This window comes from Staurois parvus, unplaced genomic scaffold, assembly GCF_062004578.1.
Source record: "Staurois parvus isolate SC_StPar_1 unplaced genomic scaffold, SC_StPar_1.0 ptg000262l, whole genome shotgun sequence".
Lineage (NCBI taxonomy): Eukaryota > Metazoa > Chordata > Amphibia > Anura > Ranidae > Staurois > Staurois parvus.
Genome location: NW_028318058.1, coordinates 5,783,980 through 5,810,120, shown reverse-complemented (window position 1 = coordinate 5,810,120; position 26,141 = coordinate 5,783,980). Strand labels below are relative to the sequence as shown.

The 26,141-nt window shown below is 42.8% G+C and overlaps 1 protein-coding gene across 1 annotated transcript in view; it reads left to right on the top strand.

Annotated features, from left to right (window-relative positions):
• The first annotated feature begins 472 nt into the window (after positions 1-472).
• The window catches only part of NPAS2 (neuronal PAS domain protein 2), a 150,238-nt gene continuing 124,569 nt past the window's right edge, over positions 473-26,141 (top strand). The window contains exon 1 of the mRNA XM_089681261.1: positions 473-1,115. Within this exon, the coding sequence (XP_089537387.1) occupies positions 931-1,115 (185 nt within the window). The 5' untranslated portion in view covers positions 473-930. The remainder of the gene's footprint in view (positions 1,116-26,141) is intronic.

The window sequence follows — 26,141 nt, the reverse complement described above, 5'->3', positions numbered from 1 at the left end:
AAAACTACATTACACAGGATATTCAAAAAGACAAAAGTGACGTAAATGCTTGTGACAGATTCCATCCTACATTGTTTAAATTTTGCACATCGTTTAATGATAGGATTGTGCAACGACATGAGTTTTAACCCCTTGTTGCTCGCCACACAAATAAGGGAAGCGGTGAACTCTGCAGCTGCCAGTCTGATGTATGACAATTGCAGGCTCTGCCGATACATTGCAAGCTCTTGGGATCAGGACCCCCTCTCTCTTGTGTTACATCTAGAAGAGCTGTCTTTTAGGGAAAGATTCCAAAAAAAAACATTTTGCCAGCTGTGACTTGCTGAGAGAGAGAGCAGAACCCTCCCTGTGCTGTGTTCTCGATGTTCTCCCTTCACTGGCTCCCTTAGCCTTGGATCCTCCCTGTTTTCCTCCCACACAGCAGAAAAAAAAAGGTCACGTATGTTTGGAGAAATATGTAGGTCAGTGGAACATTTCCTGCACTTGTGCCTGACAGCCAGCGAGCTTTCCTTTCTCACCACCGCCTACACTGGGGATTTGTAGTCCTTCCTTTTTTTCCTCCCTCTCATGCTATTAAAGAGTGCTTTTTATCATTCCTTGACTCATTTCCACAGCTAACAGGCACCTCACACTCCTATAGCTGCCCACCTCTACTTGTGGTGCCATAGGTGACCTAGGACTGGTTAAGGTGGGCTCTCTTCTTCTTCATGGTGACTTCTTCACACGTCTCAGCAGAAGAGAAGATGGAAGGGGACAGGCTGCTGCTGTTGCTGCTGTAGGACTTCTCATGTCTCCTGTGACAGGCGCAGGAACTTGGCACCCAGCTCATCATGCAGCCCATGAGTGAGGGGACCCTGGATTGCCGCCTCTTCTCCTCACGTCTGGCACTGCGCTGCCCGCTGAGCCTGGCATGCGGCGCCCCCTCACACCATGAGATATAGCATCTATAGAGCCAAGGCCACTGTGAAGGGTTCGGACAGCGTTTTGGGGGAGGAAGAAGCTGCTTCCCGCGGTTCAACCCTCACACAGCTCGCTTCAGCGGACAGCAGCACTGTACTGAGCAAGAGGAGCCGCCTGAGGAGCACCCCAACGTCCGAGCGCCGCAGCGCTGCCAGGTAAGAGCACGGCTCAGTCCAGTATACAGAGCTCAGTCCAGTATACAGGGCTCCGTCCAGTATACAGGGCTCCGTCCAGTATACAGGGCTCCGTCCAGTATACAGGGCTCCGTCCAGTATACAGGGCTCCGTCCAGTATACAGGGCTCCGTCCAGTATACAGAGCTCAGTCCTGCAGGCAGAGCTCAGTCATGCCACAACTAAGTTTACCACTTCTAGGCGGAACCTGCGGGGCTCAGTCACACTCAGCAGACGGAGCCAGAGACATATGGCTACTTTCAGGTGAAGTTATGGCCACTCTTATAACTAAAAAGTAGAAGGAAAGACAGTACAATAACCCGCTCACCTTATGACACCCAATGCCAGGAGTTGTGCCTACATTTCAACCACTTGTTTTTCACATCAGACGTGGCAAAGTAGCTCATCCACCATTTTAGGTTCAACTAGTGTGTTTTTAATCTGAAAAACTATGTTTGCTTGCTAAATTTGCCTCAAATGCCACTGTGACAAGTGTGACATGCATTTTCATGCGTTTCGTTAGCTCATCCAAAAATCCCATCATTTTGTGCGTGTTCACTAAACTAAATAGTGTAAATGCAGCTTTAAAGTGCTTGTAAACATTAAATATGAAATATGAACAAAACCTCTATAGCAGGGATAATGAATTCAAATTCAAGAAGGTTCAATTGCTAAAATTTTCTTCCAGCCAAGGTCCGAATCTCTCTTTTTCAAGTAAAAGAAAAAAGAACCAGCTTACATAAGGTATCCCCATCAGAGTAAAGCTGGCCATTTTCAGACGTGAATATTCCTAAGAAAAGTCGTATGAAAATTCATTGAACATGCAATGAATGGACGAATGTCGTTTGAAAATTGTCTTTTGTTTTTAACATTTGACTTTAAAATGAATGGCATTTCTGAACGAAAAACACATACACTGGCCGAAAATTCATTTGATCAAGAAAAGTTTTCCTTCCTGCCCCTTTGAATTTTCCCATCACTGCTGTCGAAAACGAACATTGGTTTGACCCCACTAACAATTAGAAAATCAAACAAATATTCTTGAAACAAAAATTCTTGAACAAAATCTATACGTGTATAGCCAGCTTAACTCTTAGTTCAGTTGCTCCCATTAGAGTAACCCCTTATATCAGGTATCCCCATCGGAGTATCCCCTTATATCAGGTGTCCCCATCGGAGTACCCCCTTATATCAGATGTCCCCATCAGAGTACCCCCTTATATCAGGTGTTCCCATCACTGCTGTTGAAAACGAACATTGATTTGACCCCACTAACAATTAGAAAATCAAACGAATATTCTTGAATGAAATCTATACGTGTATAGCCAGCTTAACTCTTAGTTCAGTTGCTCCCATTAGAGTACCCCCTTATATCAGGTGTCCCCATCAGAGTACCCCCTTATATCAGGTGTCCCCATCGGAGTACCTCCTTATATCAGGTGTCTCCATCAGAATATCCCCTTATATCAGGTGTCCCCATCGGAGTACCTCCATACATCAGGTGTCACCAAACATGAGGTTCCCCCATCAGTGTGTCCTCATATCAGGTGTTACCAGCAGGGTGCCCCTTAAATCAGGTGTCCCTATCAGAGTGCCCCCATACATCAGTTTCCCCTATAAGGCTAGGTTCACATATGTGCAGGTGGTGCCGCTGCAGATCCGCACAAAAATCCGTGCAGCCGCACCACCCACACAGAAGAATGGGGACCCGCGGGCGGGTGCCATTAATTCTAATGGAACTCCGTCTGAACTGGAAATCGCAACCGTACTGGGAACCGAGGTTCCCGTGTGGGCTATGTTTTCAGAAGAAGTGCAGGGACTTCTTCCCTGCGTGTCCCGAGGCACGGGAATCCATTCAAATAAATGGGCTCTCGTGCCTGTGCAAAACGTGGCCCGCTGGAACACGGATATGTGAACCAGGGGTCAGAGTCTCCCTATAGAGCTGGGAGAAGTGTACTGCAGGGGGTGGGGAACACACGTGAAATCATTGGTTGCTATGATGCTGGCAATTGTAACAACCAATGACTGCAGCTTAGTAAGGATCCAGCAGAGCAGAATGGTGGGCTGTTGGTCCGGACTGAGCTTTCAGTAGGTCTGGATCCAGACCATGGTCTGCCATTTAGTGAAGGCTGCTCCACAGCCACTTGCTGACCAGTCACTTCCGCCGCTTTAATGGGATTTCCTGCTACCAGCTAGTCATGGAGCTAAACAAGGACCGGATCAGCATGGTTCGGCTCCGTTAAAGGGGAGTTCAACTCAAAAGCAAAAGCTCCGCTTATTTGCCTTCTCCCCCCCTCCACTACCATATTTAGCACCTTTTGGGGGGGGATACCTGGTTTTGACAGGTACTTGCTCCCACTTCCAACTCAGTTCACTGCGTCGCAGTGAGGCGGAAGTTCAGCCCCCCCTCCCTCCCGCAAACTCCTGGGAACTTTCACAGATCCCAGAAGACTGCTGGACCAATTAGGAGGCGCAGTGCAAGATGCCGACACCGTGGAGGACAGAAGGAGAGAAGGGACCGCACGGATGAGAACATCGCTGGACTCTGGGACAGGTAAGTGTGTGTTTATTAAAAGTTAGCAGCTACAGCTTTTGTAGCTGCTGACTTTTAATAAACACAAAAACAGCTGGAACTCGGTTCAAATTGTCCTCAGATCCCTCCTTAAAGAGTACCTGTCACTTGTCTATTGTTGTTACAAGGGATGTTTATATTCTTTGTGACAGCAATAAAAATGATTAAAAAAATGTTTTCTAAAGAGACAGTGTAAAAAAAAAAAGTGCCTCGTTAAAGTGCCGCTTGCGCGCAAAGGCAAATGCACGCATCCGTCCCACACACACACACAAACAGTGTTTGTCCCACACATGTGAGGTATCACTGTGAATATCAGACCATAGGCAGTAATTCTAGCACCAGACCTCCTATGTCAATCTAAAGTGGTAACCCGTAAAATCGTGCATAATAAAATTGATGTTGTTTGTCTCCATTGCAAGGGCGTGAGTAATTTTAACGTGTGTCATGTTTGGTTTCTATTTACTTGATGCAACATCATCTTTTATATTTAACAAAAAAATTGTGTCATGTTTTGTGTTTTGTTCGCATTAAAAATAAAAACAAAAATTTATGTTTGAAAAACCACTGCGCAAATACTGTGTGACATACAAAATTGCAAAACCCACCAATGTATTGTCTAGGGCCTCTGCTTTAAAATTATATAATGTTTCGGGATTCTAAGTAATTTTATAGCAAAAAAAAAAAAAGATTGTTACATGTGAACAAAAAGTGTCTGAAAAAGTCTGGTCCTTAAAGCGGAGCTTTACCCAAAAGGGAAAGTTCTGCTTTAAAGACTAGTCCCCCATTCCCTATTAAGGATTGTCACCTTTGGGGAACGGGTACACAAAATTGACAGGTACCTAGGTGCTAGGCAGTTAGAAGCGGTTCTCCTCCCCCCATCCCTCCACACATGACAGGTCCCAGAAGACTAAAGGACCATTCAGAAAGCACAGCGCTACTCGCATATGCGCCGTGGGCACCCGGCTGTGAAGCTGCAATTTGTCACAGCCGGGTGCCCACACTGACGATGCTGGTGACAGGAACTCCAGAAGGCCGGTGAAACGGGCTGCGGGGATGACAGTGGGGGATCGAAGGACAGGTGAGTAGCTGTTTTTTTAAAAGTCAGCAGCTACAATTTTTGAAGCTGCCAACTTTTATTTTTTTACAGTGTGACTTTTATTTGTTTACAGTGTGACTGGAACTCTGCTTTAAGTGGAGTGTGGATGTGTGTAAAAGTCATTTCTGCCAGCTGCCTCATTCCTTTGTTATCTGTATGAGTCACTTCTGACAAGTTTTCCTGACACCAAGAGAAAAATGGTGCTGAGGAGAGAACTCCAGCACACAGCCTGTGATTGACAGCATCAGCTCTGTTCCTGTGTGCTATGTGAAGGGGGGCTGTGTATCTTCCCTCCAATCAGCTCACTAAGCTCTGCAAAATGTTATCTCAGCCCCCGCCCTTTTTTCTGAAAGCTCAGACAAACTTTATAAATTCTGGAATTTGAAGTTATGTAGAGAAAAGAAGACTGCAAATCAACAGGTGTAACTTATATAGAATGATTTGTTTAATCGCTGTGTATCACCTGAGGCCAATCACTTCACTGGGTTTATGTAAGGGTTTACAACCATTTTAAAGTTCACCTTTCAAATAAATAAATAAATGCCCATATTTTTACAATTGTCTTCCTCTAGCTTTGTGCTTGTATCCCCAAAAAAGCTTTGAGTTACAAAGATAGAGGAAGACTGAATGGACTGTGAGCATGCTGAGCAGCACACTTGCAGCCTATTCAAACTACAAGTCTGTCAGTTGCGGTGAAAGATAATTGTAGTTTTTTCATTCACAGGAGTCTGTGAATCAATGATGTAGCTGTGTGGGCAGAGTCATGCTGAACCACACTTTTTAAAATGTGACAGCAAGTGCGGGGAGAGGATTCAGAGATGGGAGTGCTGGCGGCATGAGGTTGGTGCATAGGAGCATGTTATATGTCACACACTAAATAAGGGTGTAGCATATTTATTGTTATTATCTCTATTTATTTCAAGTACTTATATAGCACTGTGAATTTATGCAGCTCTTTACATATACAGTTGTGTTCAAAATAATAGCAGTCAGACATCACTAACCTGATCAATCACTGTTTTTGGCAGAAATGATATTTCTACATGGCAAATAATTTACTAGCAGGCGTAGTAGAGTAATAGAAATCCAACAGACCCAACAGTCATGACATGCATGCTGCTGATTCTGTGTAATTGAATCACTAATTGAAAGGGGCATGTTCAAAATAATAGCAGTGTGGAGTTCTATTAGTGAGGTCATTCATTCTTTGAAAAACAGGTGGCAATTATTGCCCTTATTTAAGGAAGGAAGGCAGCAAATGTTGTACATGCTGGTTACAGTGCATTTCTTGCTGAAATTCTGAGGAAAATGGGTCATTAATTGGAGAGGGGAAAACATATAAAGAAGTGCAGAAAATGATAGGCTGCTCAGCTAAAATGATCGCAAATGCTTTAAAATGGCAACCAAATCCTGAAAGACGTGGAAGAAAGCGAAAAACTACCATTCAAATGGTTAGAAGAATAGCCAAAATGGCAAGGACTAAAGTTACCTGTGTGTACTGTTACAATTAGAAGACGCCTATGTGAAGCCAAGCTATCTGCAAGAAGTCCCACTTTTGAAAAAAAGACGTGCTGAAGAGGTTACAATTTGCCAAAGAGCACATTGACTGGCCTAAAGAGAAATGGCGCAACATTTTGTGGACTGATGAAAGTAAGATTGTTCTTTTTGGGTCTAGTGGCCGGAGACAGTTTGTCAGACGACCCCCAAACACTGAATTCAAGCCACAGTACACTGTGAAGACAGTGAAGCATGGTTGCACAAGCATCATGATATGGGGATGTTTCTCATACTACGGTGTTGGGCCTATTTATCGCATACCAGGGATCATGGATCAGTTTGAATACATTAGAATACTTGAAGAGGTTTTGCTGCCTTATGCTGAAGAGGAAATGCCCTTGAAATGGGTGTTCCAACAAGACAACGACCCCAAACACACCAGTAAACGTGCAACATCTTGGTTCCAGACCCACCAGATTGACGTTATGGAGTGGCCAGCCCAATCCCCGGATCTTAATCCAATAGAAAACTTGTGGGGTGACATCAAAAATGCAGTTTCTGAGGCAAAACCAAGAAATAGAGAAGAACTGTGGAATGTAGTCCAATCATCCTGGGCTGGAATACCTGTTCACAGGTGCCAGAAGTTGGTTGACTCCATGCAACACAGATGTACAGCAGTTCTCAGAAACAGTGCATATACAACTAAATATTAATTAAGTGATTCAAAGGAAAGCAAAATCTTCAAACATTTTTCAGTTTATATAGTGAATGTTTGAGTTTGTAAAGAAGAATACAAACACTGCTATTTTTTTGAACAGTCTAATATTCACTTTTCTTACATTTTTTTAGAGGAACAACACAAATTTTATATATTTTTCTTCATGTTTTGATTTGGAATAGAATGTGTAGTGTTCCCAATGCATTTGTGTGTATGGAAAAAAAAGCTATTAGAAGGATTTTGAGCTTTATTCACTTTTTTCAACACACTGCTATTATTTTGAACACAACTGTATATATTGTACATTCCCATCAGTCCCTAACCCTTAAGGGGTGTACAATCTAAGGTCCCTAACTTACATTCATGCATACACATACTAGGGCCAATTTAGACAGGAGCCAGTTAACCTACCATCATGTCTTTGGAGTGTGGGAGGAAACCGGAATACCTGCAGGAAACCCATGCAGGCACAGGGAGAACATGCAAACTCCAGGCAGGAGGTGCCGTGGTTGGGATTTGAACCAATGACCCTAGTACTGCCAGGTGGAAGTGCTAACCTTTTAGCCACTCTTCTGCTCACATAGTACATGCTCCTAAAGGTGAATGTAGTCTTTAAAGTGGAATTCAAGGCTAAATCTAACTAGTCTTAAAAACACTTCTTCCTCCCTTCTAACACCTATGCTGGCTGACCTGTATAAGAAAGATGAATTTACTTACCTATTTTCAGCTCACCCAGGTATGGTCAAGTGATCTCCTGTGTCAGCTGCAGGGGAGAGCAAAAGGTGCTCAACGACAGATGGGAAAACCTGAATACTTACCTATTTTCAGGCCACTCTGGTCCCGGATTCCGTGGGTGGCTGCAAGGGAGAGGAAGGAGCGCTGACGATGGCAGGAACATGGGAGCCTATGGATGATGTCACCACTCCCAGGCATTCCCATCCGTTGTTGAGTGCTCGCTCCTCTTTCTGCAGCCGCCACTGACTGGCACAGGGGATCACATGAGTGGAGCAGAGCAGGCTGAAAATCGGTAAGTATATACATCTTTCTTATACAGGATAGTCGACATAGGTGTTAGGAAAGGGGAGGTGACATTTTCAAGACTTGTTAGGTTGAGGCTGGCATTCCACTATAACCACTTGAGCTCCGGGAGGTTTTACCCCCTTCATGACAAGAGCATTTTTTACTATTCAACACTGCGCTATTTTAACTGGTAATTGCTCAGTCATGCAGCACTGTAACCAAATTAAATCATAACACTTTTTTTCACACAAATAGAGCTTTCTTTTGATGGCATTTGATCACCACTGGGTTTTTTATTTTTATTATATAAACAAAAAAAGACTGAAAATTTAGAAAAAAAAACAATATTTTCTACTTTCTGTTATAAAAAATATCCAATAAACTCAAATTCCATCATAAATTAAGGCCAAAATGTATTCTGCTACATGTCTTTGGTAAAAATCCAAATAAGTGCATATTAATTGGTTTATGTGAAAGGTATAGTGTGTGAGGGACCGCCTAGCGGCACCACTAGCACTCCACTGGTCAGGCGTGCCCAGAGCGCGGAGTCTAAGTCCCAGGGTGCTTGTTCACCAGAGCCCCTGATGGTGGGGATGGACTTTGAGTACCCCGAGACCAGGTCGCAACTACTGAGCACACCCGTCAGTGGTAGGGGTGTTCGCCAGGGGCTCCAACCAGGGAGAGCCTGATATGAGGAGGTCGGGTAACCCCGATGGGATGGATGTACGGCTGAGCAAGTGCGAAGTCAGACGGGCCGAGTCGGTAACGTAGAGGACGGTGTGGTACAAGGGAGTGGGCAGAGAATCGTCGGGTCACACGCCAGGTCAGCAACAGCAGGTCAGATCTAATGAGGGGCATTCAGAAGAGAGGTCAGGCGAAGCAAGGGTCTGGGCAGGAGAAATCAGCAGGTCAAGAACAATCCGGGTCAAATAACTTACTAGGTACAGGTTCACAGGTTCACAGGATGCAGGTAAGACCAGAAGGCACTGAATGACAGCTCAGGGCCATTTAAATATCCCGCCCTGCGCTGCCATTGGTGCCCAGCGGGCGGCCGCGGCTTCTACTGCGCATGCGCGAACTTGAACGCCGCGGCCGGCCCAGACCTAGTGTCCGTGTCCCTGCACAGGGCGGCGCACTGCGCCTGCGCCGGGACCATCGCGGTGGGGATCGGGGAGATCCCTGACATAGTGTCTACAAACTACGGTATATACTGTATACTGGAATTTATGCAGCTTTTACTTTCTGACTGCCTGTCACATTTCTTGGGGTGCTTGCCAGGGCAGTACAAACCCCTCCCAATTGACCCCTTTTTGGGAAGTAGACACTCCAAAGTATTTTCTGAGAGGCATGTTGAGTCCATGAAAGATTTTATTTTTTGTCACAAGTTTTGGTGAAAAAAATAAAAGTCAGAAACGACAAAAACTGTAGCTGCTGACTTTTACAAAACATACACTCACCTGTCCTAGAATCCAGCACTGTCCTCACTGCAGCCGGGATTACTGGCCATTCTGTGTCCCTGGCATCTTAAGTGTGGGCACCAAGCTGTGACAGCTTGCGTCTTCACAGCCGGGTGCCCTCCACGCATGTGCGAGTGGCGCTGCACATTGTGAATTGTCCTGCAGTCCTCTGGGACCTGACGTGTCCAAGAAGACTGGGGAGGAGGGGTAGGAGAACTTCTACTTCTGATCGCCTAGGCAATCGCAGAGGGAGTGGGAGCAGGTACCTGTTCAAAATCTCACATACTCTGATGCTACAGCATGACATCACGCATGGTCTCAAATCAATTTACCCTATGTGACTATCATACCATAATTTTCTTTTGATGTTAATTGTATTGCCGATATTGCATTATGCTTTTGTCTTCATTTATGGCTATATCTTATTTCCATCTTTATATTCATTCACCTAATTTCAGGTCATATTGTTGTCAAGGTCCTACCTTTCTTCAGAGCTTGTGCATCTCCATGAGCTGGCATCCATCTTGGTTTTCTGCAAAGCATGGTGGGAACCTTTATGCCTTCAGGCTTCTGCGGCTCCTCCTCAGAAGGGTGTGGTTGAGCACATTTAAACCTGCTGTCTGCAAGTGTGCTCTGTACTTGTGTCCTGTATGTTGCCCTGTTGCAAGCTCTTGTGGTGTTCCCATTGCTCTCCTGGTAACCGACTCGGCTTTGACAAGACTATTCTCTGTGTTAACCCTTTGCCTGACCTCCCGTTGCTGAACCCGGCCCGTGACCTGAGTATTCTTTGCCTACCGTCTAGTACTGTCTGCTCCGTTGTTATTGACCCGGCTTGTCTGACTACTCTACTCGTGTTCCCATCTAGCTCCCACCAGCTGTACGCCATTGGCGGCAGTCGTTATCGCAGCTGGGGTCACTCGGGGGCCGCGACCTGGTCTCAGGCTGCGTCAAGTCCATCCCCACCATCAGGGGCCCTGGTGAAGGGTAGCCTGGGGCTTAGACTCCGCGCCCTGAGGGACTCCGGTCTGTGGGTAGTGGCTATCGTCAGTCGCAGCGTGACCGTACCATAGGCCTGCCTGCCCGTTCCAGCGTTCCTGCCCTGACAATTGTCCTGTCCCTTTTGATCCTCTTGGTGCATGCTAGAGTTGCCGGGATCCTGGAGCGTGGTCTATTTTCTTGTATCATCATCTTTTTGTCTGTCTGTGTGTGGTGAAGGTGTCGGACACAATATTTCCCCATTATATATTTTTTGTATTTGACTTTGTAATAAATTTGGTCTCCTGTTTAGCCGCGGTTGTTCTCATTGGAACCTCTATGCCAGTGGATGCCAGTGAGTCAGCCATTGTTATTTGAAGCTAAGTTTTGAGTTACCCAGTTTTGGGACTCAATTTGAATAATTTCCTTTGTCAGGCATCCCACTTTTTTATCTAATTTTGCTATACCTGTCAAAATCTGGTACCTGCTCCCCCCCTGCTCCCCAAAAGTGCCAATCCGTAACGAAGAGCTGGGGATGAGGGCTTAAAGCAGAACTTCCCCTTTTGAGTGGAGCTCTGCTTTAAGTTTGATGTTGCCATCTGAACCTTGGGCTGGGCTGTGAAAGGTGGTATAACGGGTGTTGCTGAATCTAGGGGCTGTCAGATAGGATTTACAAGAACATCGGGAAAGACACTCTGCACTCTACGGGTCTGTGCTGAAATTCGGTTGCCACTTTGCCATGAAATGCTGCAGTGCTGGTGTGTAAAATGATGGGATGTACTAGCCTGCTGTTGCTTGTCAGATCACCAGAATATTGTGCAGTGCTAGCACTTGCACTCTGCTGCATATGAGCATAATTATGTGTTTCTAGCACTGCAGCAACCTGGGATTGGGTACTCCTGATTTTAGCAGGGACTTCTTCTCCATTGTCTGAGCTACCTGTCGGGGTGCCACTACCCTCTACAGGTTTGTATTCTGAGCTGAAGGCTTCCCCTTCACTCTTATCTGACATGTTCAGAATCCTGTAGACCTCATCACTTTTTGGGACATTTTGGGCACTAAATTTACAGGTACCTTGTGGCAACTACAGAAAAAAAGCAACTGGCTGTCAGGGAGTGCTTTTAAGTGCTAGAAATAAAAGTAACCTGCTAGTGCTAGCAGAGATCAGGTCTGATTATGTTAACGCTATGGTTTTGTGTACAATCTATCAGAGGTGGCCATGTGGGTGTGTATGTGCTGCTTTTACTCAGGCTCCACTCACACTAGGGCGTTTCAAATCGCGGGTGGAATTGCAATTTGAAAACGCACTGTGAAAATGTGAAAATTCGCAATTGTGTTTTGAGGTTCCATTCATTTGCATGACACCTGAAATGCAGGGCGTTTTTGCCACGATCGCACAAAACAAAAATCACGGGATGCGTGATGCCCAAAAAAGAAGCCATTTTTGCGTGTCGCACAATTTTGTTTGCAGAGCATTTGTTGCGCAGAAAAACGCACCGTGATCGCAGCAAAAACGCACCGCATTTTCACATTTTCAAAGCACATTTTCAAATTGCGGGAAGAATTGCGATGATTCCGCCTGCAATTTGAAACACCCTACTGTGAATGGAGCCTCACTGTAATGTGTCTCTCTTCTCTTCCTAAACCAAGAAGGGTTCAGGAAGAGAAGAACAGAGAAGATCCTGTGTCTGTGTTTACCAAACAAGACTCGGGGTCCTGCTGTGATTGGCTACAACTACTCAGCAGGTCCCAGCCAAAAATCATTGGCTGGGACCTGCTGACAAACTCGTACTGTGGTGAATCACAGCACAGGTCAGCAGGGGAAAACCCGGATGTTTGTCAGCGATGTACAGGTACATTGCCTGGCTTGCTGGAGCCGCTACATGTACTGCGGGCGGGCAGCAAGTGGTTAAAGCTGTACTTCAGGAAAATGAAAAGCGCACACACTGGGCTGTGCATGCACTTCAAGGGTTAATTGCTCATTTAGTCTAGGGGACAGTAAAAGCACTTTTACTTACCTAATCCTCTGCTGTCCCGGCATATGGCTGTCCCCCATTCTTCAGCAGTGGATTGTCCCTCAGCATCTTCACATCTAGTGCAGGGCTTTGGGTTCTGATTCAGCCTTGATGACATGAGAGGCCCTTTGATTGTTGGAGCATAGGCAAAAAGAGGCTGCAGGGATCAGTCTAGCAATGCGGAAGGAACCTGCAGGAGCAGAGGCTCGGGAAAGTAAAACTGCTGTAGCTGCTCCCCCTAGACATAAATGAGCATTTGGTGTCACTAAAATTAAAAAACGCAGATGCTTCCAAATAATTATTAATTATTTTGTGCTCTTTGTTTAGGTCTAACATTATTATCTTTAGCCCCACTTTCAAGGGAAGACTTTTGGTTTTCCCTGAGTTTAGCTTCAAAGCAGTAATGAAACCAAAAGCAAAACATGTATTATATTGAAGCTTACCAATTCTTACATAGGATGGCTGCATTCATTTTCTTTTTTAGGCTTTTTTTCTTTTATTTGCATGTGGTGGTCCAGCCAGTAAGTCTGTAAATTTTCAAAAAAACAAGCTCTCAAGTAGAATGTATCAGTTTACGTGGATGAGGCAAACCATTTAACACTAGCAGGAGTGCTTACAATGATAAGCTTTTATTTATGTAAAACCTTTATCCCAAAAGGAAAAAAACTGTTTGTGGTAACTGATTATAAAGTATTAGCTGGAGTTTGGCTTCAATTTGTTTGTATGTAAATATGTTAGTTTATCTAACACTCCCCTCCCCCCAGACTGACAGTGCTGCTGTTTGCTGTGCCCCCTGTGCTCCTTCATCCACAATGGGGGCACTCTAATACAGTTGTGTTACTGGCCAGATTACCAGGTGAAAACAGAGGGGAAAAAACAAGTAGAAAAGAAAACTAATGCAGCCACCACATCTAATGATTAGTAAGCTGCAATATATAACATTTTTGTTTTGGGTTTAATACCGTTTTAAGGCTGCATTTACCCTATAGTGTTTTGTAAACACAGACAAATCATGGAATTGTACATGTATTTAAGAAATGCATGAATACATGTTATGCCCTCTGGGGTGGACACAGCGGACCAAAATTCAGGGTACAGGGCCAATCATAGTGATCACACATGTAAACAAAGGCTGCATGCGTTTGAGCTGTTTCCTCTCTCAGCCATTGGGCTGTCAGAGGAAACTGATCACTTACTGTAGTGATCGAGACTGCAGTAAGCACTCATAAGTGTAAAAAAACAAAAACATTCCTAGCCCCCTGAGCAGTACAGTGTCTTGGCATTTTAGTGTCTGAAGAAATGAGATAGGCAGTCAGTACATCAGGATTTATCAATTTTCAAATATACTGTATGTACCATAGTATGTAGACTCTATAAACATACTTTCACACAGAATAAATAATAAACACTGATTTGGTTTTTTTTTTCACCAAAAAAAGTAGCAGAATACATTTTGACCTAAATTTATTAAGAATGATCATTTATTGACAACGTTTTATAACAGAGATTTTTTGGGACTTCTTTCCTTTATATAATAAAGAAAACCCAGTTGTGGTTAAATTCTACCAAAACAAAGCTCTATCTGTCTCAAAAAATGATATATAATTAAGTTGGGTACAATGTTGCATGATTGAGTAATTGTCATTCAAAGTGTGAAAGCACTGAAAGCTGAAAAATAGCCTGGACTGTAAGGGGGTATAATGGTCTGGTCTTCAAGTGGTAAAACATTACCTCCCCACTGCATACAGTTTCTAATAAATATTAAAGGGGAACTTCAGTCTGTCAATCAACATTGACTATTTTTGATCCTTATGCTGCTATCATTAGTAAATATATGGGAGAGTATATCATATTTACATGTTTAACCACTTGACCTCCAGAGGATTTACCCCCCTTAATGACCAGGCCTCTTTTTGCTACTCGGCGCTGCACTAATTCAACTGATAATTGCGCGGTCATGCAATGCTGCACCCAAACGAAATTTATGTCCTTTTTTTCACACAAATAGAGCTTTCTTTTGGTGGTATTTAATCACCTGTGCGCTTTTTATTTTTCACGCTATAAACAAAAAAAGGCCAAAAATTTTGAAGAAAAACAATATTTTTTACTTTCAGCTATAAAAAATATATAGTAAACTCAAAGTTGGTTATAAATTTAGGCCAAAATGTATTCTGCTACATGTTTTTGGTAAAAAAAATCCCAATAAGTGTATATTGATTGCTTTGTGTGAAAGTTATAGCGTCTACAAACTATGGTATAGATACTGCAATTTACGCCATTTTTTTGCTATACAGCGCTGCGCTAGTTTAACAGACAATTGCGCAGTCATGCAATATGGTACATAAATGAAATTTACATCCTTTTTTTCCCCACAAATTGAGCTTTCTTTCGGTGGTATTTCATTGCCTGTGCGGTTTTTATTTTTTGCGCTATAAAAAAAAAGACTGACAATTTTGAGGAAAAAAACAATATTTTGGACTTTTTGCTATAAAACATGTCCAGTAAAAAAAAAATAAAAAAATCAAATTTAGTCATAAATTTCTGCCAAAATGCATTCTGCGACATGTCTTTGCTAAAAAAAAAAACCAATACGTGTAAATTAATTGGTTTACGTGAAAGTTATAGCGTTAACAAATGGCGGGAAAGATACTGGGATTTTTAGGGTTTTTTTTTATACTAATAATGGTGGCGATCAGCGACTTATGGCGGCGATCAGTGACTTATCGCGGCAATCAGCGACTTATTGCAGGACTGCGGGACTGCGGCGGACATTCTGACATTGGGGGGTACTGACTTGGGGTCACTGACATCCCCAGTGACACCAATACAGTGATCAATGCAAAAAAAAAAACACTGACACTGTACTAATGGCACTGGGGAGGAAGGGGTTAACTTTATTATTCAGGGAAAGGGTTAACTGTGTGAGGGGAGTGTTTTAATAGGGGGCAGGGGTGTGTACTGCAGGGAACACCTCTGATCGGGAGAGAGAAACTCTTCTGTCCCGATCAGCGTGTCCTGGAGCTGTCAGGGAACTGACAAAAAGCACAGCTACTGCAGCTACCGATCGCCGGGACATAGCCGGTAACGACCGGCTGTGACCCGGCGACTGACATCCGCGGCTGTGATCGGCGGGACAGGTAGGGCAGCGGTGCGCCTTGCGCGCGCCCCCTACCTGTTTACAAAACACACGTTTTAAATGGTGCGGCACATCGCATGTGATTCACACAGGAACTGCACCGCATTCCTCTGCAAATGACATGCGATTTCTGTGCGGTCCAATTTGAGCCATACAAATTGCACTGCATCCGCACCAAAAAGTGCAGGACCCTTTTTTAATCTGCACCAGAATTGGATTGCATGGGTGATCACACTTAAGCGATCCAATTCTGCACATTGCACCGCGTTTTGCAAACTGATTTTGGGGTGTTGTTAACTTAAAATACACACCGGCAATGGTTTGTGTGAATGGGGTGCGATTATGATGCAGTGCAGAAAACGTACAGAATCTGGTGCGAATTCCGCACTGCATCAGTGTGAACCCAAGCTTAAACTTTTTTTTTACATTTCTTCAGTTACTTCTTGGTTTCCAGGTATAGGGAAATTATGTCATACATCCTGTGAGTCTTTAGGAGGGAAGGAGGGGTTTTCTCAGCTAAGCACACCCTCCTGTCTGCATGCCTGAGCTAAGGGCAGATGGAGTCCAGGAAGTAAATGCTAAACGAATCAACTGCCCTTACTCAAGATGGCCACGGACAGAAATGCTCAGTGATTTCTAAGCAAAAAAAGCATGGAGATATGGATGGACGGGTGAATTTGCTTTGAATATTAAAAATAAATTAATTGCATTTTTGGTTTGTAGTTCTGCTTTAATGCTAACACCTTTTTTATTTTTTTCTAACTGCTCAAGTGACCAGAAAGCTCCAACAAGTGTGCCAGTCTGTTTGGCTGGATAGTGTTAAAAGGCAAGTGTGAGAATTCAAAACAACAAACGATCATATTCACCTATATGGCTGCAGCATCAGTGTGATACTGCAGCTGTCCCCCCGCCCCCACTGAGCAGAGAGCGGTGACTGCCAATCATCGCTCTCTGTCCTGTTCCTTCAGTGCTCACTGGAGCGGTGGGCTGTGGAGGGGGCAGCAGATACTGGCTCAGGCTCTCAGGAGTGTGCTGAGAGGCACAGCCAGCTTCCAGTCAGGCATCTGGGTAAATCCTGACCTTAAAGTCAGAATCCTTCCAGAGCCTGGACAAGCTCTATGAAGTCAGCTGGCAGCGGGTAACAAGAGTGCAGCAATAAGTGTACTCCTGTGACCCAGAAGAAAAGTATGGACAAAAAAAATTTGGCCATACATCTCTTTTAAGGGCTCGCAAAGACCTGCATTATTGTGCACCTGTAAAACACAGGTCTATGAAAGGGCACATAGAATATTATTGTGTTCTTTATACCCTGTTCCCACCACAAAGCTGATGTGGTTTGTGGTGTGGACAAATGCCGACATGCTGCGCTGGAAGGCATTGGAAGTTACTGCAGCATAGTGCACCCACACACCTGAATAGAGTGTAAACTTTGTACATTTCCAATAAAAGTAAAAAAAAAAAGACAAAAATATGTAAACTGTGCAATTCATGGAAACAACACATCATACCTCACTGCCTGGTGAAACAGACAGCAGGCTGCACACCAATATGGAGTGTTTTAGCATGCAGGCAGTGTGAACAAGCTCTACCTTTCTTAGGGTCAGCATGCCTTCAAGCTATGGATGGCGTCACTGCTCTACAGATTCAATGGCGTTGTTAGCCCTCCATGGACAGACACACTCAAAGTGGGCCCTACAGTCATATGACCACTTGGAAAAAGTTTCAAAACTGTTTCCATTGATATTTATTTGAAACTGTATGGAGCAAATATAAGAACAGCGGGTGGAAGGGAGCAACATTTAAAAGGCGAGTTATTGCATTCCTTCTATTTAATATTGTACTGATGCTTTATACCAGGATATGGCTTCTTTTTCAGTGCGGTTTGCAGATGGATTTGTTTCTGTATAATGATGGCAACTGGCTACTTGTGAAATGTGTGCAATCGGTTTCAATGAAATGACTGTACATATTGGCTCCATGTGCGAAAGTGTTCACACCCTTATTTGGTGCCATCAACATTTAAAACAACAGAAGTCATTACCTTTTAAGCAGATGGAAACCTCTCCTCTTTAACTTGTTAATGCCTTTCAAACTGTTATTCTCAAGCTTTAAAGTCTTCAGTTTTCAAGTAGGAGGGAAGGCTAAATTAACTGCAGTGTACAGTGAATACCTTCTTGCTAATGCTGTCTTTTGGACCATGTTTCATGGTACACTAATATTTAGGCCTAGTTTAAACTTGTTTGCCGCCCCCCCCTTTTTAAGCTGCAAAGGCAACATGTCGCAGCTCCGGTGCTTTTGCATTCGTGTGGCAAACATTATCCTCACTTGAGTAGGCAGTACTTCTGCCAAATATGACCTATTCAAGTGAATTCTGAACATGTAAACCAATGCTCTGCACAATCCCAACTGTACCAATCACTCCCACACCCTAAAAAAAAAGTAAACAACTTTCACCCTTGAAAGTCAACATAAATCGTAAAGAACGTTTCTCAGTGAATGAATATACTAAATGAAAAAAATATTAATAAAAAAAAAAAAATATAAAGATAAAAAAATACAGAAATCAATAAATATGCAATAAATAATAATAAGTGTCCCAAAGCATAAATGTCCCAATCAAAGAATGTCCAACAAATATTATAAAATTGTCTCTGTATGACAATGTCTTTTCCACGTCCAAAACAAATAGTGTCTTTCTTTAATTACTCCAACGTGATATTTCCAAATTCTTCATGTACCTCAAAAAAATAAACTCAAGATAGTGTATTACCTTTTATACAAATCAACAAAGTGCCAAAATCCCTTGTGAATAAGTCCAGGAAGTGATGAAACGCGTCGGAACACGTGACGTCTGACGCACTCACACAGAACCGGAAGTGCTGTCGTGGCCACCTTGGAGTTGGGAACACGCTGTTTTTCCCAATAAGGAGTACACTTGAGCTGTCTTTTTGTATTTGGAAGCTGTTCTCTTCGGTTTTTATATGTAAGCTACCTAATAAAATGTTATTTATCTGCTACACCATCAGTTCTAATCCCTGGTTTATTCTATGAGGGTTATGGAGGAGAGGCAACAGGAATAATTAGGATCCTGGAGAGTGCTTTCATCCATTATCTGAGGAGAGCCTGTTTTTACTGGCTTAGGGTAATTATTCATTGTTGCACCAGCTGGAGTGATACACTTTATTTATTTTTCACCAAGTATTTTTGTGCACTATATGAGAATGAGTTTGAGGAAAACCACAGGAGTGGTATAGAGTTGGTTTGGAAGTTGAATCACTCTTTGACTTTTTATTGAGTTAAGTGTGTTATTTATATTTACACTAAGTGAAGTGAATCACTTATTTATTGTTTTTAGTTGAAGTGTTCACATTTGGAGTGTATTCACGTGTGAATTTTTATTTTTCTTCTTGTTTTGGTTTGGTTTTCTGTATTTATATATCGATTTAGGTTTTTTTTTTTTTCTTCTCTTTCACGTGTAACTTATTGCACATGATATGCAGTTTGCATGAGACACGATTTTTGGCACTTTGTTGATTTGTATAAAAGGTATACACTATCTTGAGTTTATTTTTTTGAGGTACACGAAGAATTTGGAAATATCACGTTGGAGTAATTAAAGAAAGACACTATTTGTTTTGGAGGTGGAAAAGACATTGTCATATAGAGACAATTTTATAATATTTTTTGGACATTCTTTGATTGGGACATTTATGCTTTGGGACACTTATTATTATTTATTGCATATTTATTGATTTGTGTATTTTTTTATCTTTATATTTATATTTTTTATTAATATTTTTTTCATTTAGTATATTCATTCACTGAGAAAAGTTCTTTATGAATTCTGAACATGACCTATTCACGTTGCAATGGTGAACCAAACACTAAGCTCACTGTTGTGTTGTGGTATTCCCCCTGTAGAGCCTTTTCAGCTGCAAAAAAAACCCCCGAAAAAACAACAGGCATTCTAGAGGCGTCACTATCGCGTCACTGGCAGTATGCCGGAATGTAAATTGGGCTGTGCATGCAATTTTTTTATTTTTTTACATTTAGTTCCAGTTTAAGTTCACAGTGTAATGTCCTTTTTTAAGTGCACACCACATCAGCACAATGATGTGAATTGACATGATAAGGAACAAGTATTTTTGCCTTTACTTGTCTTCGGACTGCGCCGGGTAATGCAGGCCATAGACGGTTCGTTTATCGGCCGGTTTTTCGTCCAAAAGAATAATCGGCCGATTTTCACATTGTTAGAGGGGCAATGGCATCGGCCGATTTTCGCGGTTCATCCTCATTTCTTTTATCGGTCATGCTGGAACATTTGTGAAAAATGGCTGATTTTCGCAATCATTGGTGGCAACAGAACGACCGATGTTTCGTTTTTCAGACAAAAAATCGGCCGATAAACGAACTGTCTATGGCCTGCATAAGTCTGCCCAGCATAGTCCCAACACACCTGGTATAAATGTGCCCTTAATCATATGAATTTTAGCTTCTCAGAAACACATTATATACAAAAACTAAACCTTGAGATTAAATGTTATGTGCCCCCATCGTTGGAAAAATCTGAAAAAAAAATAGTTATTTTCAAGCACAAAAAGTGATGTAAAAAACACACAGCTTTCTCTTGCAGAGACATGAGTTTACCTGATTTTTTATGAGTTTTATACATGTTGTAGATACCTGCGCAAAAAAAAGTCTGCATGTGATACCAGTGTTGTGGTGTGAACAGGGTACATACAGTAGAGAACAATTGTTTTTTTTGTTTTTTGTTTTTCTGTGATCTCGCAGAATGCGTGTAGAAAAACTGATATATCTGCACCATGTTGTGAGCGAGGCCTTAAAGGTACACTATTGTGAAAATATTAAAAACATATATACATTTAGAATGAAAAACACCTAAACATGTGATAATATTATGACCTACTTAGCTTCTTCCCTTATTCCCATATGTTTTATCCCAGTGTCTGAATTCATAGTTGGTGAAAAGCTTTTTGAATAAGGCTACCCTACTTTTTATCCTTATGATGGGTTTCAAAAACGATAGATTTGTAATATTGCCCATAATTGCAGAAAGTGGGGGCACTTATAAAATCCGTGCTGACAACTTTGTATTTTGCATTGGGTTTTTTTTTACAGTTGTAAAATTTTCAGTTTATTGGAAGGTAAAATATCCAAATCAAACACCTTATAATTCCACAACTGATGATCATAGATTACTGTTATGCATCTTGTGCATTTTCAGATGTATATTACAACTCTCAAGAAGAGGAGGTGGGAGAGGAGACATAAGTGGATTATTTCTGTTTAGGAACCTGGGTGCCTTGCAGTCAGCATTCTGCATTTCACACACTGCCAGCTACAGATCATAATACATAACGTGTTCTGGTCACCACTAATTGTAATACATTACATTCTGTTGCCAGAAGATAAGGTAACAGATCGAGAAAAACAGGCTGCGTGACCGATTTTGCCTGTGAACTGCTGTGAGAACCGAAGGAGGGAGAGCAGTGGCTGGGAGAGAACAGCCTGCTATAGTAGTTACACCGCAACTTGTAAAAATGTAGCCACTTCGATCTGTATGTTGCCATGACTTTTCCCAGCAGATTTCTATACAAACGTAATTCTCCAGGAATGGAACAGAGCACTGGATATGTGTGTGGCTGAATATATCAACTTTAATTTTTCTTTTTTATAGTCTGAGAAACAGAATCTTGCATTCCTGCAGTGTACCATTGGCCTATCCCCTCTGTCTCACTCTCTGCTCAACTTTGAATGAGATATAAAGATACCGGGCAGACATTTTCCTTGGTTCCCTTATAAACCAGATCAGGGGTGGGCAACTGTGGCCCTCCAGCTGTTGGTGAACTACAAGTCCCATCATGCCTCTGCCTTTGGGAGTCATGCTTGTAAATGTCAGTTTTGCACTGCCTCGTGGGACTTGTAGTTCTACAACAACTGGAGGGCCACAGTTGCCCACCCCTGGACCAGATTAATGCCATATACCACACTTTTTTTTATTTTAGTAGCAAAACCACAACATGCCTTCTGTGTTTAAAGGGAAACATTCAGGTCATACTGTAGGTATATGCCATGTCAATTCTGGTTTGTTTTAGCATGGTTCAGCAATATCCCATACAGTCAAGTCAGTACCAAACTGAATACTTCATCCAACTTAGGGTTTGATTGGTAATGCAAGGATGATAATAACAGACACAGAGGATGGATCTTTAAAATCAGAAGTTGCATTTTCCATTTTTTTATCCTGATAGGATGCCTTTAAAATAAATCAAATGTGATATGCAAATGCTTTTTCTGCAACATGATAGATAAATTGCCAAAAGCATTTTATTTGTTAAAGGGCAATTTCCCTTTCTGTAAAAATGTATGTTTCTATTTCACTCTGCATCCAAATTAGTTTTTTTTTCTGGTCTCTTGATTGGTTCACTGCCTTTTTCAAGCAGTCTAATGAGATAGTGAAAATACAGGCATGCCCTGGAATGGGAGTTTTTTTCTGTGAGATACTACCCGACATGTAAAGGGTGATGATGTTGCAGCTTTTCTTTTTTCACATTTTTGGGAATGTTTATCATTGTAGGTGTGTTGACAACACAAAAATGGTTGCTAGGAATCTAGAGTAGAACGTTCAATGTAGGATACAGAGCATCCACCTTGAATACCACCATTCTATACATTGCTAAGTCATAGTCCAAAAAACAGAAGGATTGCACAAATCAAATAACCAACAAAATATAAAATCTTAGAGAATAAAAACCCAACATTTCATATTCCTGATTTGTGCCTGCTGTACTATGTACTTGTATGAAAATGTATCCAGTTCTCTGTATTGTTACCTTTGTGTGAAATCCCTGGTGTTCCTGCCAGTCTCTCCCCCCTTTCCTATTAAAACTGACCACACAAGGCAAGAGAGCAAAGCGAGGTCAGTTCTCTAGCTGTGCTGGGCTCTCAGGCTGCTCTCCTCCAATGATCAGGCTTGTTCTGACCCCCCCCACCCACACACACACACTCCCACACAGAGCCATTCACTGGGAAGATGATCAGTGTCCCGCTGTTTCTCCTCCCTGAGCTCTTTATGCAACTGAGAACAGAGAGAATGCTATCACTTATAAAAAGAGGGGAAAAAAATATTAATAATATTTTGTAGGCTTTTTATTGATCACGTTACAATACAGTCGCAACATGTATTTAAAAAAGCCCCCCGCACAGGGAGGGTATAACATAGAATGCTAAAAAAACACAAACACATATGGATATTTAAGAGTTTGATTGGTATGACCTTTGAGGGACATCTCTTTGGACAGGCTTTAGATAATATCAAAGATTCCACTGATGGCAACAGCATCTTCCAGAGGAAGAAGCTTACGGAGCAAGTGACAAAGACATCTCCTTTGCTGCCTGCCAAAAAGTGTCCCTTTTTGTTTCTCTACTGCCTTGACTTCAGTGTTGAGGCAGTCCAACTTAGCTCCTGCCCACCCACAGAGTTTCATTCCTTGCCATCCTCATTTGTTTTCTCACTTCCAACCTTCCAGTGTCTACACAGATTGTCAGATCTCTTTCTTGGGTCCTGTGGGTCAAGGTGTCATTGTCCCAGTTCTTGTGGCAGATTTGTGTGGGAGTTTTACACTGTCACTGTTCCCAGGCCCAAAGAGGGCATCTGTCAATCTTGTATCTCAAGGTTCTGAACCCCAAAAGTTCCAGAAGTAATCCAGCAGATCTGTTATTGCCTTCATCACCAGGGAGACATTTTGGCTTATGCGGTCATCGGTGATACTTACTTTGCCAAAGGTTCCTAAAGTACTAGTTTAAGCTTCTGCCTTTTAGTCTCTCTTCGGCACCTTGGGCATTGACCAAGGTGCTGGGCTAGTGTTAGCCCACTTGCCTTATCATGTCATCTCTATTGTGGAATACTTACGTCTTGTTATTTGAACATTCACTGGGGGCTTTTTTGAACGATGTTTCTCTGAGTGTCCAGATATTGCAGCGGGCTAGGGAGAAGTTCTGGGCACCCAGTCAGTACAGGGGTCTTGGTCCCCTGCACTTGGCAGAAGGAATCTCATCTCCCAGTAACATCTGGAGCTAAGGGCAATTTGGCTGTCCTATAAATGTTGGAGCAACGTGTTGGAGGGCTATCCATTCAAATTCAATCAAAGACATGGCAGTGGCATAAATGAGGCTTCAGAGAGGAGACAACTTTCTCTGTGAAAAAAAGAGAGAGCAGATCCTGACCTAGGAAAAACTGCATGTTCCAGTCTGTCAGCCAGGTGCATTCCAGAAGTGGACCACTGACAGACAATTTTCTTAGCTAACAAGGCTAGGCAACAGAAGAGTAACAAACATAGTAAAAAACAGTGCAACTCACTATACTCGCGATTTCATCACATACTACAGAATCCAGAAGCGGTCTACATATTTTCCTGGGGGATTTCATTTGTACAGCGCTGTCTGTGTTTTTCTATACTGCATGTGAGTAGCACTATATTTAAATACATTTTGGATACCATTGATTTTACACTAAGTGGAGCGGTCTCATTTTTTCATGCACATGATGCCCAATATACACTATATTGCCAAAAGTATTGGTACACCCCTCCAAATCATTGGATTCAGATGTTCCAATCACCTCCATGGCCACAGGTGTATAAAATCTGTGGCCATGTAAGCTAACCCCCTATGACTACGTGCCTTCGCACGAAACGCGTCAGGGAGCGGCTACAAGCGGTGTGATGTCACGCCGACCGGCGCCACGAGGGCCCCGGCGGCCATTTATTATCCTATGTATGGTCAGTATCTTCCCTGCCTCTGCCTGTATACTATGTGTCTTTGGGAATAAAACACCCCTTGTGTATAAGGTATCACACTATCTGGCCTCCTTTGTTCTTGGGGCTCTCCTGGTGGGAGTCCTTTACATCTGCAGAGTGGCCCCTTTCTTCCATGTGTGGAAAACACTACCAGGTGGCGAGAGGCTTTTGTGACCAGATCTGACCAGATCCATATGAGGACCCTGGAATTATCAGCTTCAAATGCGCACTTGAATTGCGTATCTGGTGAGTGCGCAATTCTTATCTTTATCACCTCATCCACGAATCCAGGGATTGGAGCTCTTTAAGGACTCTCTTGGATTTTTGAGCACGCTACGGACTATACTTGTCATTTAGTCACCGTTTTGCACTTTAATAGCACTTTATATTAGTGTATATTTATTAAGTATATAAGTGTATATTTGTTCAGCTAGCGCTGCACCTCTCCCTCGTATGCATTTCTTATTATGAAGGTTTATATGGTACCTTTTGGTGTTCAGCTGCTTTCTTCTTATTTATTCATTTTATTCACTAATTGATTTTATTAGTTGTTTGAAGCGCTCACTTATTCTGAGATTTACTGTATAAAATCAAGCACCTGGGCATGCAGACTGCTTCTACAAACATTTGTGAAAGAATGGGTCGCTCTCAAGAGCTCAGCAAATTCAAGCGTGGTACTGTGATAGGTTGCCACCTGTACAATAAGTCCATCTGTAAAATTTCCTTGCTACTAAATATTCCACGGTCAACTATTAGTGGTATTATAACAAAGTGGAAGCAACTGGGAACAACAGCAACTCAGCCACAAAGTGGTAGGCCATGTAAAATGACTGAGTGGGGTCAGCGCATGCTGAAGTGCACAGTGCGCAGAAGCCGCCAACTGTCTGTAGAATCAATAGCTAAAGACCTCAAAACTTCGTGTGGCCTTCAGATTAGCCCAACAACAGTAGAGAGCTTCATGGAGTGGGTTTCCATAGCCGAGCAGCTGCATACAACCCTTAAATCACCAAGTGCAATGCAAAGCATCGTATGCAGTGGTGCAAAGCACGCCGCCACTAGACTAGATTGTTCTATGGAGTGACAAATCACTTCTCTGTCTGGCAATCCAATGGATTTGTATGGGTTTTGCGGTTACCAGGAGAATAGTAATTGCCTGAATGCATTGTGCAAGTGTATAGTTTGGTGGAGGGGGGATTTTTCAGGGGTTGGGCTTGGCCCCTTAGTTCCAGTGAAGGGAAATCTTAAGTTGTCAGCATACCAAGACATTTTGGACCATTTCATGCTCCCAACTTGTGGGAACAGTTTGGGGATGGCCCCTTCCTGTTCCATCATGACTGTGCACCAGTGCACAAAGCAAGGTCCATAAAGACATGGATGAGTGAGTTTGGGGTGGAGGAACTTGACTGGACCTGTACAGAGTCCTGACCTCAACCCGACAGAACCCCTTTTGGATGAATTAAAGCGGAGACTGCGAACCAGACCTTCTCTTCCGACATCATTGCCTGACCTCACAAATGCGTTTCTAGAAGAGTGGTCAAACATTCCCATAGACACACTCCTAACCCTTGTGGACAGCCTTCCCAGAGGAGTTGAAGCTGTTATAGCTGCAAAGGGTGGGCCAACTCAATATTGAACCCTACAGACTAAGACTGGGATGCCATTAAAGTTCATATACGTGTAAAGGCAGGCTTCCCAATACTTTTG